Genomic DNA, 18,396 nt, shown 5'->3' with positions numbered 1-18,396 from the left:
ACCTATCTAAAAATATCTGTTCAGCACTAACTGTATTGATGTCTAACTAAATATACCATTCGACATCAAGCCGTTAACTAATAGGCAACAAATAGACAAAACATATGCAGAGACGGGATTTTGCACGGGAATGAGACACACGTTGTAGAGTCTTGCGACAGTGTGAGTGTGAAAATGACTGTGACCTATACAAGCGAAGTTACCACCAGTACTGGCTTGGGATGTTTTCTTAAATTGCTGAAAAGGTAAATGAACTCTTTTCATTCAAGCAAACCCGAAAACTCTTAAACCATCCTGTATATTGCAGATGGAAGGGCAGCATTTACAAAATAGTATGGGCAGATCTCATTTTCTTCCTAGGGCTGTATTATACTTTGAACCTAAGCTACCTTTATGTGATGAACCAATCCACTAGAGAGTAAAACACCTGCCAGTCTAACGTCAACCATTCCAGTTATCTGAAAACGGTTGCAGATACTTCGTGAAAATAGTCAATTACTGTGCCAAAAATGCCACTCTGATACCGCTCAGCTTCGTTCTAGGGTTTTTCGTCAACATAGTTTACAGCAGATGGTGGAGCCAGTTCACCGCCATTCCATTTCCTGACAACTTGGCTTTGCTAATTGGGGCTAGCATTAAAGGTCAGGTAGATTACTTAATTATTCGTTTCATTGACTGCTTCATATATCTATTTTAAGGATGAGCGAGCAAGGATAGTTAGAAGAACCATCGTACGTTATGTCTGCGTTACCTTTACCTTGACTTTGACCATGATGTCTCCGAAGGTGAAGAAAAGATTTCCCACGCTAAATCACTTTGTAGATGCGGGTCTGCTTACTAAAGGGGAAATGAAAATTATTGAGGATCTTGACAATGAATATCCAAATTACTCTAAGAACTGGTAAGATGGGTTACGAAATTAGCGACAATGCTAATGTTGAGATTCTAGGTTGCCTTTGGCCTGGGCTGCCAATATAACTACAAGAGCCAGGCATGAGGGCATAATTAGGGATGATATGTCTGTTAGGAGCATTTTAGACCAAATCAATGTCTTCAGGTCTAAGTGTGGGTCTTTGCTGGCATATGACTGGATAAGTATTCCTCTAGTGTATACTCAGGTAAGGACAATATTCTGCCTTTCTTTAAATTAATCAGTTTCTTATAGGTCGTAACTATGGCAGTCTACAGTTACTTCCTAGTCACAGTAATTGGTAACCAATTCATAGAATTGGAAGAAGGATTCCTTGACCATTTGATATTCAGCTTCCCGTTCATGCCAGTCCTAGAATTCTTCTTTTACATGGGATGGCTCAAGGTGGCAGAAACCCTAATAAATCCTTTCGGGGAGGACGATGACGATTTTGAGGTGGTTTGGATGATTGATAGACATATTCAGGTTTTTAAACCAAAATTTCGTTAACGAGATGATGAATGAAAAGTTCCAGGTTTGCTATTTGTTGGTGGATAAAATCCATCAAGACCATCCTAAGTTAATGAAGGACTACTATTGGCAACAAACGGCTCCAGATAGTCTGCCTTTTACTGTAGCTTCACAACAGTACATGGGCGAAACTGTGGTACAATCAACTCAGAATATTAAGGTGAAAAAGACTGACCAGGATCTTATTATTCCCGAGGTATTTTGGTGATTATTAAAGCAAATAGTTATCATTGAGTAATACGTTTATATTGTAGGGAAAGAATCACAGCGGACACACATCAAGTAAGCCTTTAAAAAGATTTGAAGTTTTATTAAATGTAGAGAAATTTTTCAGAATCTTTGTGGTCCACTTTAAGCCGCGCTTTATTCAGACGAAGACGGCATGGCGACAATGGGTATTACCTTAGGAGAATTGCTATAGATGATAATGCAGATATTTTTGATGAAGTAGGTGGTAAATATCCAAAATAATGGGTAGAAATGTAGCTAATGTTCTTACATATGCCTCAGATTAATACATATGAAGACGAGGGGCCAAATAAAATACGAATACCAACATATCCAAAGAAACTGTTTAATGAAGATGTAGAAGAATTTGAAAAGCTTCGGCAACAGCGATTGGAGAAGCAACGAGAAAAGCTTTTGAAGTATATTAAGCTGCTTAAAGAGAATAAAGATAAATCTGAAAATGATATGGAAACCATTAATGAGATTATTAAATAGAGATGTACTTTTTGAGTATATAGGACAAAGAAAATTCTGATTTTATTATCTTATCTTAATGTAAAATACAAGTTAAAATATCGTCATTTGCTCAATTCATAATAAAATTTAATATTGAAACAAATTAAAACCTTAATGAGACCTTTCAAAACCCCCGACATATTTTAAAATTTAAGTTTAATAGGTATACTAGAATTTCCTTGTTTAGTTGCCATTCAATCATAATAATTCTCAATAACAATGGTTAAAGCAAATAATAAAGCTATTATCCCTGTGCTGAGGCAACATACTGAGTTTCTTTACCGGTTTTCTTGATCATATCAAGCACTTCATCAGCAGACAAGTTGGTTTTTACTTTCACCCGTTGGTCCTTGAGATTGATGTCAAAATTCTCTATCTTATCTAGAAATAATATTTGAATTTCAGTTAAGTAAAAATAATATTCAAATTTATGTATTAAACTTCATACAGACCTGAACATTGGCCACACAATGAACAATAAACAATATAATGAACTGAATTCCAAACAAAACACTAATTTGGATAGGGCCACATACACATTTCATTCATCCAAATTAGTGTTATATTCAGTCTTTAGTTCATTATATAGTGAAATGATTACATTTGTATTAAATTTTATATCAAAAAGAAACAACACATCAGATCTTAGTAACTGATTGGCTGTGATATGGACACTAACAAAACCATCAACAGAACAGTTCTCCTTCCCACCTTTATGTTTGTTTAAAACTTTTTCAACAGCTCCAGAGCAACCTTCGCAAGTCATTACCACCTTATATTCATGTGTTTGAACCTGCAATTACAAATATCTTTTAATTTTTAAAACATTTGTATTACCAGAAAGGTCTTACCATGATGAGAATGTAGAAGCAGTTGGAAATGGAGGAGACTTGGTGCGGTTGTGCCTAAACTAGCAGTTTTAGTTGGATTTAACAGAATGACTGTAAGAGGGGGGAGTTAAAATTTATTCTTATCAAATTGCGCTGAAGATTATGAACAAATACAATAGGTCTGTGAATCAACTGTGGAATCAATCATGCATCTTACGTAGCCTACAACTCATTGTTGCCGGCTAAATTTATTGGTGAAGAGGATTATATATTTTAGTAAATTTACCTCAAATCACACCATTAAACCATAAGGATTAATGAAAGGTTTAGTAAATGTTAACCGTGATACTTACCGGTTCATAAATTTAAAGATTTTACGATAAATAGGAAAACACAAAATTAATTGAATTTTAAAAAATGTAGACGAAATTGATATTTCTCACAACAACTGACATTAAGAATTGTCAAAGTTGTCAGCAAAATAGCGTATATACAGAAAACTGGCAACAAGAGCAGAACTCGATGGTTCTAAGAGCTGTGTGTGGAAACCAAACCCTAAGGGAAACGCTTTCAAACACGTTTACTATGACCCGTATTCTACAAGAAGTACTACTGAATATTACGCTAAGGAACACAAAAATGTGATGCCCTATTTTTCTCGTTTATTGGCACAAAATACATTTTAAATGTGCGAATTAAATTACAAAAATAAATACTTCATTATTGGCCGGCAATAATAGCTCTTACATAAAACAAAATCAACTTCCGTATTTAGGCAATTATATACTAAGCACTAGTGTAGACTTGACTAGAAAAATGAAGACATTCATTATTTAATAGAGTAGTAGCTGGAGCTTATACATATAAGAGTGTGATTTCAATTTAACATATATTATTTATATTATTCTCTAAGCACCCTTTATGCGAATTTAATTAGGGTAGGTATATAAGTACCTATTTGTGTAATATATGGCACATAACATTCAACATTAATTTAAGTTAGAAGCAAAAATATACGTATGTATGATATCGCACCCTGAAACATTTTTATATTGTTGATTATTGTCTTCGGTATTAATGGCTTTAAATATATCTTTGAACAGCACTAAACATTTATAATACATCAATAACATTCATAGAATAAATACTTATCTCTCTCTTTCGCTCTCTCTCACTCTTCAAAATTCTATCACAGAAGAAATGATACAAATTCAACTTGGAAAAGTGACATCTCTGGAATGGACATGGTCTCATTGTCCCCTACAGAAGATTTATTTTCCCCACACCTCAAGCAAATCCAATAATTTACGTGGTAGTGCTGGGGTACAACACGTTCTGAAAGCTCACATATGAGCCAGTTAAGAATCCTAAGAAACCGATAGTGACGATCAGTGCGTTTTTCCACAGAATCCAGCCGCTCGTGCCCATTTTGTCTGGCCAAAAAGTGATGATTTCTACCAACGGGGGGAATATCATGGCCAATGCACTACTGCTAAATGCTCCTACTAGAGAAATCACAGCCCCCAAATTAGGGATCGCTATACCGAAGACAAAAGTCACAAACACCAAAAGGGTGCGAGTGGCGTATTCGGCGTATTGCCGGGATTTTTCATTGGTAAACCGGCACTCGATTGAGGGCCAGATTATGTTGAAGGGCACGTAGAATTGGAGGCTATAAGAGAGCAGGATTGCGATTGCCATCATTAGGCGAACTGATTGGGCCAACCTGGAAAGAGCAATAGAGTCAAATTTACTCAGCAAGTTTGTTTAGCTTACACTTCATCTGGAGGGAGCAGTAGAGTAACACTGCCTAAAACCGCCCTATCACCGTACTTCAAATAGCCAAAGAACCCTACTGCGGTATAAAGAACTGCCACCACGATCATTCCTCTGTTAAGAACGCCATTCCATCCTCCAAAATCTTGGGGATTTTTCATGTTGTTTTCTAAGGGTAGAACCTGAAATTAGCTGAATTAGATACATGCACCATTAATTAACACATTTTATATTTTAAGAACTCACCACTCCAATACCTTCAAAAGCATAGACGGCTGTACCGAAATAGAGGGGCAGCTGTCCCCAGCTGGAAAAAGCGTTAATGCTGGACACAGGAGGAAGACCTTGCAACATATAAAAGAAAGTTATAATCAATCCTGTGGACATAACTAGGGAAGCGAATAGAGAGGCTGGTGTTAGATACTTCAGACTCTTCACCCAATTCAGTAGGATCAATGGGACTAGAAGCATCATGAAGTACCTGTAATGGGCGTATTAATTGTATCATACCTACATGCATTTCGTCTCTTTGAACAATCTTACCAATAAACTGGCAGATCGACGTAGTAATGCTTCACAACCTCCTGCAGATTGGCAGCTACAAACACAAAATATACACAGCAAAACCCGAGTTGAGTTAAGAACAGGAATATATTTATCACCAATCTAGAACGACAAAAGTAAGTTTTTTAAAATTTCTTGATGAGTGCCTTACTTGGCCAATTTGGAGTAATTTTGCAAGAACTTAGGCCCAGTTTGAAAAGCCATTTCCACCACCTCAGCAAAACTCAACGAGGGACTTTGAGTTCTCCTGCATAATTCTCTCGAGCACTCCACCAATATGTGCATGCAGTGGGTACATACAATTCCCATGGCCATGGTACCGAAAAGCCCAATCACCTGAAATATCAAACCCCCACAGTTTGGCATCCCTTAGCATAACTAGACAAAATAAATACCCATCCAGCGTTCCTAAAGGCGTCCGGCATTGCTAGAATTCCAGTGCCAATGTTGCCTTTAAGTAAATGGACCATGGTATCAAAATTACTGGTTGGGTGCTCGACATTTCGGCTGCATATCGGATCCTCATCAGAGCTTGCACTTTCCATATCTACTGCATGCTCGGCATCCAAAAGCCGCTGTTTTTCTTCGTGTTTGGTGGCCACGTGAGCCATTTTTTGAGGCGGCTTGGGTTCCTATGCAGACGACTGTATTATGTAGGTCAAGAATTGATGACGGAAAAGTACTTTAATTTCAATAAAATGATAAAGCGAGTAAACATTTTGATGGAATTAACGACGTAAAATGTGGTAAACAGGTGCCTTTTAACGAGGATTACTTAGAAATTTGCGCTTTCCATAGGTAAGGAAATACTGATAGACAGTGCTTCTGCTTATTTAATGCCAATACACAGGAAGTGAGGATATTCTATTATCTCAAGGATATGGATGGGCGAAATTTAATATAGTTCTCGCCTGAAGTCTTATCATTCCAGCTTCTGATCTCATGCTTGACCCTCATTACCAGAATCAAGAAATCTGGTTTTGGCTGGCGTAGAGAGCGATTCTTTATGATGAAAAATAAAAGCAACCGCAATGTCTGTGGTAAGAAAGCGATATATCTATCAAAATACGGTACACGGCTTTTGTTTACTGCATTCGAGCATGGGAGGAATTGCGTTAAATCATCATGTTTAAGATAAGAGCGGAATGTGTGTTATCATTTAACGGTTTACTAAATAAATGGAAATTCCCATTCTATCCTGGTTCTGATGCCCTTAAGCTTTGTGAATAAAAAAGCAAATAAAATTTGCCGGACCGGGAAGGATTCATGAATATGCTTATGACTCATCAATTTCCTACATATTTCCTCCTCTATATTTCAACATTTCCATTTGAAAATTGAAGTTCTCAGCGCATGAATAATTTATCCGTCAACAGTAAAAACCACAACTTACATCAAAGATTGCCCCGTAGGATATCCTACTCCTCTCCATTATCACAAAAACACACACAAAACCTTGGGGCAAATTAATAGTCTATAGAGCATATAAACGCTCTGTCGCTTTTGAATATTGACCACTTTAGAAGTAGACCTCGAGCTTATATATACAAAACTCGGCATGGTCAATCTAGTGGACCCCCACCACTTAAGCACTATTGTTCATTTTATTGTTCATTAATACTTCAGATCCCGTCTGGCAAAATTGGGCTTACCTAATAATGTGTGCAATGTGATCGTGTCATTAATTGAAGATAGTGATGGAAGGTTATCAGTGGTGTTAAAAAAATTATGCAAAGAAGAGTTAGGATCTTATCACTTTAATGAGATATATAGGGTGGTCCTAATGTAACTGTAAGCGATATAGAAGTGGGATAAGTTTTAGAATTCTATGAGAAACCCATTTATTGAACAGTGATTTTTCCTTTACGGTTTTCTAGAAAAAGAGGAAACGTTTTCGAAAAATAGAGGAAAGTTCATTAGAGCGCTTTTTGCGCAGCATACATAGAACAGGCCTTTAAAGCCCTTTTGAAAATTCGCAAACACAATATGGCTTCCATAAGGATTTACGAATTTATCACGCATGATCCAGAAACAAGTTACAATCGATTATTTCTTGATTTGTTATGGCTTTTTTCGCAACAAAGCGCTCTAGCAACTTTTTGGTTTAAGAAGTAATGAGCAAAAATTTACATTTCCATTTTTTGCGCAATCGGTAAAATTTGATGCAATTTTGAAATCGCATAAGAGTTCTTTAAGAAATTCCATAAAACTCTACCTATTCAACTGTCTGAGTAACTTTTACAGTTTTCAAGATCCCAATACATGCATCGCCAATTTTGGTCACACTGTATTGTGGATTTAAGGGTAGAACGTAAATATTTTTATAATAAAAAATATCTTTTGTTTGTTTGTCTGATTATGATAAAAGGATCAGGAGACAAATATTGAGGACTGTTCGTAGTGGAAGTTTTTCATCTGCAAGGGGTAAAAATCTTCATAAATGGTAGCTGCGCAAGAAATGTTGATTTAGGCCACTTCATCATGCACGATAAGAACGTTCTGATCTTCAGTACCTACAATATACAATCTAACGATGTTTGTATGATATCATCGAATGATTGGATTTCGCTTTTGTTAACACTATGGAAAATTTCGTATATTTTATTTTCCTGGTCATAAATAACTCATTTTGTAATTTATTGCTTGCGTGTACATGAACATCATTGTTCTGAGCTAGACTCTCATCTGCTCATGGTCAGAAGATTGCATACTCGGAAAGATTACTGTTAACATGAGCGATAAAAAAGCTTTGAAGGCTCGTTAAATAATAAGCTATTTCACAATTTAAAATCAAATCTAAAACTGAAATATGTAAACACTGCAACGAAACCAAAACAAAGCCGAATATATGTTTTTATTGCTGCTGGAATTTCGACCAGATCTTATTACTTGCTGATATAAATTTGTAAGTTTTGTCGAAACTATCAGGAAATTTGCGCACACAATTAAGTTAATCCCTCACCATTGGTAAAAGATAGATAACTACCTGCCTCTGATCTCTGACTAATCAAACCTCCTTTGAAACTGGCTAAGGGTCAATATTTCAATGTCCTGATAACTTAATCTAGCAAGTAACGACTGCGAAAATGGAGACATTTTCCAGTGCTCTGCATTGATTTCTACGGAAATGATCTAGTTGGCAGAATTACCAGAAGGTTGATATATCGCCCCTAAAAGTTATGGGGAAAAATCAAGTGTCCAATTATTTGCAAGATCGCTTCCTCTTGGAATTTTAGGACCTGAAAAGACGTTTTCAATTTCTTGTTCTCTTTTTGATTTCTATACTTTTCTATTGTTTTTTTGTAGTTTTATTTTTACAAAACTTTCCTTATACTTCTTCATACATACATGATCTCTATACAAGGGACGCAATAAATTACTCAAATTGCCGAAGAGTTTTAACATGGAGCTTCCAACGAAAAGAACCAAATATGTTTCCAGCAAGCCCAGCAACGGTCATTTAGCGATTACCGAATTGCATGAATTACGATGTACTGATTACATGAATGTCACTAATGTAATTGCAAATGTCATTATGGTAATAAATAGGAATTTAGATTAGTCTCAAAATGACTGTACTTTCATACGTTTCTTAGTAGTATACAACCGGTTCAACTCTATCTTGTGAAGTATTATTCTAAAGAAAACTTCATTCTCTTTCAGAAAAGTTGATTATTTTGACGATTTTCTCATGCACTTTTGGAGTAACGCTATTATGGGCTCTTCTCTACTAGTTGGGGAAATAAGAATTCCAACTGCTTACTTAAGGGAAAAGGGGTACTAGAGGAAAAGAATGCATGGTAAGCACGTTGTTTGCGATTTTTGATATGTTTGATAGTGTATAAAGAAGAGTAGGATTACTCAAATATAGGTGAATAAATGTGTACTTACGTCGGCCATATCTGCACTGCTGTTAAAAAACACAATAAATCAGTTTTTATTATACAGTACATGTAGAGAAGTGAAATAAACATTACTGAAACTTTCAACGGACATCCCATTTTAATCTACACATTGTCCGAATGTCCAGGGATAGAATATGTCCACAAAAGAGTTTTGTACGGTCAAAGAGACGTGACTGTCGAAAAAATACCATCTTGTAGATTTTAAAATCATTTTGCCATGGCAAAATATATCAACGATAAAATCATTAAATTTTCATTGAATTATCTTAAAAACCGTACGAACTCGGTGGAAAATGCTTTAAAAATTAATTTCAACACCCTGTACCTCAGAAACTAGGGGGTTTTCGCCATGTTTATACGACATACTTGACCAAGAATAAGATTCTGCATTGATTGCTGGAATACTGTTAACACAAACTGATTCACTCTCTACATATTCTAATTAGAATAAGGGAGATAAAAATGGATGCAAATGACCACAGAAAAAATCCGAAAAAACTAAGACCTCTTACGGCTTTATGCCTCATTTCAACTTGTAAAAAATATCTAAAAAACTATAGGAGTTATAAACAATAAAACAAAGTGAATTTTGGAAGTTCAACGTCTTGTATTTGGCCAACAAAGCTTAAACAGGTTCACATGGACTTTCTTTTTTATCTTTACAAGTTCTATCGCCTACTAAAAAAATTTTCGCGATTAAGATTTGAATCACCCTGAATATAGTATCGGATTTAGGTCTAGGATTTTTTTAACATTGTGGCAACCCTGCATGCCACAACGAGCAATTAGATTAATCAAAAAAACGCCTTGGAACTCCTTTATGAACAGCTTAGACGTATATTATTTGGATGTATTTCGAATAGAAATGTGCAATATTAATGGAGTGTTAAACCTTATCAACTAGAGAAAAAATCAATAATTTGTGGGAAGAGACATATCAGCTGTTACAGCAGGGTACCTATACTGAACGCGTTTTATTCAAAAGATTTACATTTGAAACGTGAAAATATATAGCGAAGAAACTTACCTGTATATCCACTTAATCTATTTTTCCATTTAATAACGATAACGCATGAAAAACCGCGATAAAGAACCAGCAATCCACATCTGGATTAAGAATTTTGTATACATATCGCAACGCATGTGCATTCGCCAAACAAAACTTGATCAACTGTTCGTCTGTCATGGAGTGTATGAATCTTGTCTATATTATCTTTTGTATTTAGCGAATTATACAGGTGTGAGAAGAACAAATATATGATCGATTGGATATTTGAATTTCGCGGCAAATTTCATCAGTCTGCGTATGCTACAATATTTGTTGAAGAGAAAAAAAAATTGTCATGAGATTGGTTGATCGAAGTAAAAATAAGTAGACGACCAATTTGAAAAAATGTTAAGTATTTTATTTTAATATATTAGAAAGTATAAAAAGTTGCCGCTTCTTGATATGGTGGTGAACGAAACTAACTGCTAATAGACGGAGAGGAAAGTTAAAAGTGGCAACCGTGTTTGTGTCAGCCATCACTGCGCCCTCACATAACCCTTATTTGTATTTTAATTGTAATGTGCAACTCATTTTGGGCCCCAATTTTGTTTAATACACAAACTCTCTTCGATTTTTCTTTCATTAGTAGAAAATAAACGAATAGAGGTAATTAACGGAAGAAAGATTGAATTTTCGGGAAATGTATATCGATAAATGTCAACTGTCAGCTTCAAATCTGACAATATATCAGTTCATTTGTTGATTTCCTCAACAACAAAAAACAAAGTTTACAAATTGACAGTGAATAAACTGCAGCGATATTTGGTTGGTCTCGTGGGGAGAATGTGCCTAGCGATTTAACTCTGACGTTCCTTTTATTTTCATAACACTGCTACTTGTTTCTTCGCACAAATGGTGTAAACATCCTTGGCCGCGTCCAAGCTACTCTAATTCGGTGCCAGATTATGTGCAAACCCATGAATGTCTAGCCCGGAAAACTTTAACGATTCTTCAGTGAAAAGGATCCAAAAATTTTGTGTTGTTGAACAAAACCATAAGTTTATCTATATGTGATTAAGACTGAAAATCAGTGCTGGGAGAATGAAGTGGATTGCTCATATTGAGGGGTGCCCCAAAAGAGTGAACCATGCAGCTGTAGCTGTTAATCACAAAATCTATTCTTTTGGTGGTAAGTGTGTCCAATAAGGAGTAATTACTCAAATTTAATCTACTAAAATGTCTTTTTCATTAATCTTCATCCACTTCATTAATAATTATCCATGTATGTATATCCTAGGTCTGATCTATTCAGCCCTGATCAGAACTTGATTTGGTCTGTTTTGAAATCCTCAAGATAAATCAGGGTTAGTTTAATTTAACATGAAATCAATAAAAGCTACAGTGTCTCTTAGATGGAACTATTTCTGAAATAAATCAAAACTTTAAGAGCTTAGGAGGAATTGGTTCTGTTGGCTTAAGTTTAGTTCACCTAATGCTGATCCTGTTATAAATTTTGATCTCCATAATAAATTTGCTATCACAACAACAGCAATGTAACAGTATGTTGGTGACAAATTTGTGACCTTCTTGAAAAACCAGGAAAAAATGGTTATAAAAATGCAAATTTCCTACGTTAATAAAATTGAAAAACTAAACTTAAAATATATATATATTATCTGGGTTAGTGTTTATCTACAAGGTATTTGTCAGAGTTCAGTTTCTTTTTATATGTTTGAGGTTGACCTCTTGCTCAAGCATAGATAATCAAGTGTTACCCATGCTTACTGAACAAGAGGCCACATGTCTATTTTTGTTAAATAAAATGTATGCATTTTTTTTTTATTCACAAACAAAAAAAAATGAAGAAATGGGCAATTGGCCTTTATCAACATGATATTTTCTATAGAATCGCAGAAGAAATTATGTAGAGCAGCAATTTCTTGGTTTATATAGAAAGTATTAATCAGATAATGTTGCTAGTGTTTTGATGAATTGACCCTTATGCAGGTTTAACCAAACCTGGTTCAAGCCATGATTCAGTTAAATATCCTAAATTAACTAACTTGTCTTATGTCCTTATTCATTAATTTAAACAAAAAGAAACATCTAGCTTTGTATCCAAACCCACTTTTTAAAGTTTGAATGGTACACATGTGTTTCCCTTCTTCTTACTTTACAAATTATTATCTATAAAATTTTTGATAGATCTTTTGTGTAGAGCTTGGAATTATATCAATCTTGTAGAAATTGAAGACTACTTATCAAACCAAAGGATATGAATTGGTTTCAGGTTTCTCAACTGGTGAAGACTGCAGAGGTTATTCTTCTATGGACGTACATGTTTTAAATACTCATACAAACAGGTGGTTTAAGCATCCTGTCAGTGACCTGCCCTATTTCGAAAATGACGATATATTGCCTTACAGAAGGTACCTACTTAACATTTAATTCTTAACATTTTTTAAATATTTTATATACTTAAATTCGTAAATGTAGTCAAAGTTATTAAGTAAATTTCTTGATGACCATAGAAATTATAATCCTAGTGAAATTATCAACATATACAGTGTGTCTGAAGTAAGGATGGCATGTTATATAAATTTTACATTTGCATTGCCATTTTTTTGTCACAAAGAAATTTTGGTATCACACTGAGGTTTTTTCATTTTCATGGAATGCTATCTTATTCAATATTCCTCATTTTAGTTTTATTTTGAGATAATGTGTACTAGAGGTTGCTTTAAGAATTTTTTTATTAACTTTGAGGGGAATGAGAAGTATAATGTCAATAAAGAAATTCAGACTCTGTATTGATTTCTAAGGCTAGAATAAGTATGGCCAAATGGTAAAATCTTTAACATTAAATACTCATAAATCAGAATAGTAAGTAGACAACTTTATTTTTCTATGAAGGTAAGTTCCATGGAAAATAGGACAGTAGTCAAGTCTTTTTTTACAGTCAATACTACTTATGCTATCTTAAATCACCGTTACTACACTCCTATGCATTATCAGGTATGGTCATACAGCTGTGGTGTACAAAAACAACATATACATATGGGGCGGTAGAAATGACAGAGAAGCGTGTTCTGTCATCTTCAAATTTGACACTTTTTGGCATTGTTGGATGGCCCCTCCCATAACCGGATCTGTGCCTAGGCCAAGAGACGGACATTCTGCCTGCATTTGGAAAAATTACATGTTCATTTTCGGAGGATACGAAGAAGAGACGGACTCTTTTGCCAAGCAAGTTTTCTATTTGGATTTAGATAAACTGCATTGGAGCTACGCCATATGTGATGGTTTGTTTAAGTCTTTTCCAGTGAATATTTAGTGGAGGAGGGTATTTTGCAGGTTGTGAACTGAATGAAGAGCCAACTCAAAGAGACTTTCATACAACGGTGTGTATTAATGATAGGATTTACTTATTTGGAGGTAGAGGAACGACGTTTTTGAACAACCAATATGTAGAAAATTATTGTAATGAGGTTTGGTATCTGGATATGAAGAGCTTCGATTGGCACCACTGTAGAGCCACAGGGGATATTCCCGTGGGGAGGCGCAGCAATTCTGCTTGTAAGCATTTTATTATCGTTATTGTTATGCAAAAATACCTGTATTGTGGTTCTTAATATGTAACAATGCCATGCTTTCCCAAGCTTGTAAATATTGGGCTAGGCACTTTCGCTCAAGACAGACGCACGACTCGGAAATATGACAATATTTGAAATAGATATTGCCAAACATTTCCTCTCGTTACACGTCGTAAATTGACCACATGTGAATGCAATGATTCGTCACAATAACCTGATAATGGTGATATTTCTGTAACTTTCCCTCTAATTAATGTTGATGTATTTCTTCCGCAATTCTTCTTCATATTTAATTCGTTATGTTAGTTAAATAATACCTATATCTGGAGGAATTAAAAATATGTCTTGCTTCGCATAAAGTAAATTACTTTCTATCGTTAATGCGATTCGGCGAATGAAAGAATTTTAAACGTATGGCAAATTGTATAACTTAATATCCGTTTACACCCAGGAAGGTATTGCTTATAACACACTTCATTACTGGGTTAAATTACATAACAACATGCGGTAACCACACCGGTGAAAGTGGATTCGGATATGGATGAAAGTGTCTGCATGTATTTTATCTTCCTTAATTGAACGCTTAGGTAATTTCTTTTCCGGTAAGTCATTCTTTTACGTCTACTTCTAGACCAGATACGATATTTATCATTTGACTTTGTTGTTTTATTGAACAGAAACTTCGCAATTCCTGTTTAAGATCTCATTTTCCGTTGCCATGCGTTACTTTTTTATAACCTCAGGATTGCTCTGAAATTTCGAGTTTTAGCCACATTGTTAAAACGAATATCACCGTGTTAGGCGGTGTTCAAGGGACAGTTTAAAAATTTTTCGAATTTTTGATTAAGCTCGCGTCACGTGCCCACAGCGAAGGCTTCCAGGCGCTTATTGATTGTTTAGGCTCTTTTCCGCGGTCAATTATACATTATTCTCACACATAATTATAATACATTTTTAACGGTACTTTGAAGTGTAAAAAACAATTGCCGTGGCCTTGTCGCAGATATTTATTTATGGTGGCTATTTATTGTTCTATTATTCGGCATGTGCGCAAAAGACAACGTCGAAATATACGTGTCTGGGGATTAATTCTGTAAATTCGATGCGATTTACGTCAATTAAGATTGCATTTAAAATTCCATTTAGGTAATTTTAGAAATGGCGATATAAATCAGCAAGTTTGATAAATTACTCTAAGAAATTATACAATTATGACTAATTACGCCCAGGAATTAAATGTACATGTGTCGTTAACTTTGAAGTCTTATTTTTTTCCATCTTTCTTTCGCATGTAACAAAAAGATATGCAAAAAAACGAAGTCAAATTTCCAAGGATATCGAGAAAATAGGTAGAAAGTAGACTTTCACCTTTCCTAAAATTCTCAAATTTTCTGAACCCTCTGGCAACGTTGTTCACCAAGAGACAATGACGTATTTGCAAATTTTCATCCAAGTTTGACGTCGATCTGAAAACAAAAGCATTGCGCGGCATTGTCATTTTTTGTTTGTTCAATCAAAGTCTGAGATGTTTATTTATTTAGTAAATAACGGTTGCCCGATAAACGAAGTCCCATTGAGTCATTCGCTATTTGCCATCAGACGTCTTACAAATAGCTGATGAATTTACCCTAGATGTACTTCCGATATTGCAATGCGTATTTAAGGTTTTTTTAATCATGATTTTTGAGCTAATGTAAAGTTTTGTAAGATGAATCGGCTTATAGCCGAACGAGCTAAAAAAAGGCGAATAAAACTCCATTACGTACGTATTAAAAACAAAGTTTTATGCCCGATTTCATGCTAATATTTAAATAGTTTAACTTTTAAGTCAAAATGAAAATACAATACTTTCGAAATAGCTTGTTCGTCTGTTAGAAGATTTTCATATCCGTGAGTCAGTGTTCAGTCATTGTCAGCTCCTCAGTAAATTTCTATGTTTTATTTTACTAAGATTATACATTCACCTGCTTTATTGTACGAGGACTATAATTGATCAGTTTATCCCCAAAAAACAGTATCATAGAGCGATTTAGAAAGTAATCGGCACAAATTTATTTTTAGCACAGCAAATCCCAGATCTTGTCGATCTATACAGATTACACAATACAGTCCCGAAACTGATGAGTTTTTGTTGCACAATGCAAAACATTTAAATTGCACAATGCTGCATTTCTTTTCATAAAATGATTATAGGATAAAGGAACTCTCTTTTCAATGAGATTTTATGTTGCAGTCGTTCATAATGGAAAAATGTATGTGTTTGGGGGCTATAACGCAGTGGAAGAGAAGCACTACAACGATCTACATATGTTTGACCCAGAAACGAACGTGTGGAAGTTGATAAAGCCTCAAGGCAAATCTCCTTGCGAACGACGGCGACAAGCCTGCTCTAAAGTAGGGGATAAAGTTTACTTTTTCGGGGGAACAAGGTAAATACTTCAATAGTGCTAATTATTACGAATTTAAATCTGGCCCACTTGTTCACATTAGCCTTGCGGTATAATATTCGATCTGTGAGAGGTCGTTTCTCGGCATTTTAAGCCTGCAACGGTATTTCTTTTTAACCAAAAATTTTCCATGGTCAATTAGGTATTCGTAACTTGAGTTACAATTCTTTTAATGGAAATGTTTTACTTGCACAACGTTCTCGGTGTTCTACATTATACCATGTTGATGTCACTGCTTTTACTTTTAATTCGTTTGTATCGTATTGTACCAGTTATGAACTGTGTATATTAAGTGGAAAATATGCTCCCTTCAATGTATTTTAAATTTTAGTCCTATAATAATGAAAAGCGATGATGAACAAATAGAGCCCGGTCACGACGGTTTAATCGACCACAGTGATATGCATATCCTGGATCTCAACCCTTCACTCAAAAGCTTGTGCCTAGTGGCTGTAAGGCGCTACAAGTTGAATTGTCGAGAGCTTCCTAAAAGTTTACGGTACTCTATTCAAAAGCCCCATCATTCTTCTTAGTAAAACCATTATTGTAAATTTCAGGGAAGAACTGTACCACTTACGGGCACCTAACAAAATAACTGTCAATCGGCCGTGCAACTCGGCGGGCTGATAGGTGATGCAATTTCTAGTGATTTTTCATAGTGATTTTCTTGTAAAAAATGTTTACTTAAGTAAAGTTTATTGAAGCTGTTTAAAGTTTCGCTATGTACAGAGTGGTTCAAATTCGAGGATCACCATTGGAATCTTAGAAGCTGTAAGATATGCAAGGTTGGTTAAATGGTAGCTAAGATGCGCAATTAGCCACTCAACAAAATTGATTTTCAAACTTAGAAAATTCTAAGTGGTTCCGCAGATATCTGAAAAAAAAAAACAAAATTTACCAAACTGTTTTTGTGTTTCCCGACTTTATTTTTGACTATTACTCTCACTCCATTTTCCTGATAACCTTTTTTTTGGTTCAATTTATTATCTTTTGGGAAAAGTAGCAAATAATAATTTTTAGTAATATGACATAAAATTTCTTTAAAATGAATCATATATAAATAACGAGAAATGTCTGTAAAGGTTGCGGTACCTTGCATGAGACTGTTCTCATTGACCTTTGCTTATGTGAATAACGTTTTACGCCGGTGATAGCACTGTTGCCGTACCACTAATTCAACAATATGGATTGTTATAATGATAATTATAATAGTCATAAATTAGCAATCATTATTCGAAAACGCCTTCAAGTGTTTATACCAAACTTGAAGTTAAATGACTCAGAAAAAAAACTTGTGTAGAAAACAATATGTAGGACTGAGACGCCTCGTTATTTAGTCGTTTCTAAGTCGATTAAGTAAGGCACAGTTGTAAAATTTTGGGCTGAAGACTTTTAAGAAAAAAATGTTTTTCGACGCAGTCATTCCGCGATCGGTCGGACAAGGGGGCTCGGAGCAGCGGCGTGCCAACGTTAAAATTTCTTGTTTTTTGAAAATACGCTTAGACATTGGGGGTCTTGGTTTTTGATATCTTTGGTTAGAATGCGGTTGAATAGCAAAAATATTAAAACTTCGATTTTTACGAGGATTGAGTCACGTGAAACTCAACTACACTTTTTCGTTTGTTGTGGGATATGAGGAGACGCGAAAAGAGCTTCTAGCGTGATTGTATGCAGCTCAGAGAAAGAAACGTGTTGGATGATTTCATGTAGTTCTTATTCTGATCGAGTTATTTAGCTTTGAATTTTTCATTGAGGAAATTACACAATTAATTAAATATCTAGTTCCGAAATATTCAAAGGTTTTTCCGTTATTACTTAATATGCGTTACGTATATGCAAAGCACAAATTGTCTTCATATCTTGTCTATCGGTGCCCTCGCGTGTGGCACTTTCAAATGTTTACGTTTGCTGTTAAAAAAATCATAACGGCGCCAGCAAACTTTCACGGCTTGTTAAGTAACACCAAGGAAAAAATTAAACGCATATCTCCGGAACCATTCGGAATTTTCTAATTCTTAACTTCGTAGTTTCGATACTAAACCTCGAATTTGCATTACCCTGTGCTACGATAAGTTTTGACTATTGCCAATTGGGCATTGGCAAAAAAG

General features: G+C 35.1%; 4 protein-coding genes across 7 annotated transcripts in view; 2 read left to right on the top strand and 2 right to left on the bottom strand.

Annotated features, from left to right (window-relative positions):
- Positions 1 to 30: 30 nt before the first annotated feature.
- On the top strand, positions 31 to 2,188 carry LOC136413012 (bestrophin-4-like). Its single transcript, XM_066396325.1, has 10 exons — positions 31 to 245; positions 308 to 418; positions 475 to 646; positions 699 to 901; positions 950 to 1,118; positions 1,166 to 1,396; positions 1,446 to 1,637; positions 1,696 to 1,723; positions 1,776 to 1,888; positions 1,952 to 2,188. The coding sequence occupies exons 1-10, from the start codon at positions 175 to 177 to the stop codon at positions 2,162 to 2,164; spliced, it is 1,503 nt and encodes a 500-aa protein (XP_066252422.1). The 5' UTR covers positions 31 to 174; the 3' UTR covers positions 2,165 to 2,188.
- Positions 2,189 to 2,398: 210 nt separating this feature from the next.
- The window catches only part of Atox1 (Antioxidant 1 copper chaperone), a 33,096-nt gene continuing 17,098 nt past the window's right edge, over positions 2,399 to 18,396 (bottom strand). The window contains exons 1-3 of one of the 2 annotated variants that reach the window (XM_066396339.1): positions 3,037 to 3,293; positions 2,897 to 2,978; positions 2,399 to 2,566 (exon numbers count right to left, since the gene is read on the bottom strand). In XM_066396339.1, the coding sequence (XP_066252436.1) occupies positions 2,430 to 2,566; positions 2,897 to 2,978; positions 3,037 to 3,039 (222 nt within the window). In that variant the 5' untranslated portion in view covers positions 3,040 to 3,293 and the 3' untranslated portion in view covers positions 2,399 to 2,429. Of the gene's footprint in view, positions 2,567 to 2,896; positions 2,980 to 3,036; positions 3,294 to 18,396 lie in introns of those variants that run through there. The other variant, XM_066396340.1, reaches the window with a different exon arrangement.
- Positions 3,663 to 10,440, bottom strand: LOC136413014 (proton-coupled amino acid transporter-like protein pathetic). 3 transcript variants are annotated; one of them, XM_066396330.1, is made up of 8 exons: positions 10,288 to 10,440; positions 9,247 to 9,265; positions 5,751 to 5,987; positions 5,507 to 5,691; positions 5,335 to 5,457; positions 5,038 to 5,272; positions 4,792 to 4,973; positions 3,663 to 4,741 (listed from the first exon to the last, which is right to left on the bottom strand). In XM_066396330.1, the coding sequence occupies exons 2-8, from the start codon at positions 9,253 to 9,255 to the stop codon at positions 4,321 to 4,323; spliced, it is 1,392 nt and encodes a 463-aa protein (XP_066252427.1). In that variant the 5' UTR covers positions 9,256 to 9,265; positions 10,288 to 10,440; the 3' UTR covers positions 3,663 to 4,320. The 3 variants fall into 3 exon arrangements, with proteins under 3 accessions (XP_066252427.1, XP_066252428.1, XP_066252426.1); XM_066396331.1 differs by lacking the exon at positions 9,247 to 9,265 and having other exon boundaries at positions 10,288 to 10,439; XM_066396329.1 differs by lacking the exons at positions 9,247 to 9,265; positions 10,288 to 10,440 and adding an exon at positions 6,749 to 6,946.
- LOC136413062 (kelch domain-containing protein 3-like) lies at positions 11,014 to 18,357 on the top strand. Its single transcript, XM_066396413.1, has 7 exons — positions 11,014 to 11,437; positions 12,539 to 12,677; positions 13,264 to 13,550; positions 13,603 to 13,824; positions 16,075 to 16,270; positions 16,620 to 16,787; positions 16,846 to 18,357. The coding sequence occupies exons 1-7, from the start codon at positions 11,350 to 11,352 to the stop codon at positions 16,913 to 16,915; spliced, it is 1,170 nt and encodes a 389-aa protein (XP_066252510.1). The 5' UTR covers positions 11,014 to 11,349; the 3' UTR covers positions 16,916 to 18,357.

The sequence above is a fragment of the Euwallacea similis genome, chromosome 13, assembly GCF_039881205.1.
Source record: "Euwallacea similis isolate ESF13 chromosome 13, ESF131.1, whole genome shotgun sequence".
Classification (NCBI taxonomy): Eukaryota; Metazoa; Arthropoda; class Insecta; order Coleoptera; family Curculionidae; genus Euwallacea; species Euwallacea similis.
This window is presented reverse-complemented; position numbering and strand designations above follow the sequence as displayed.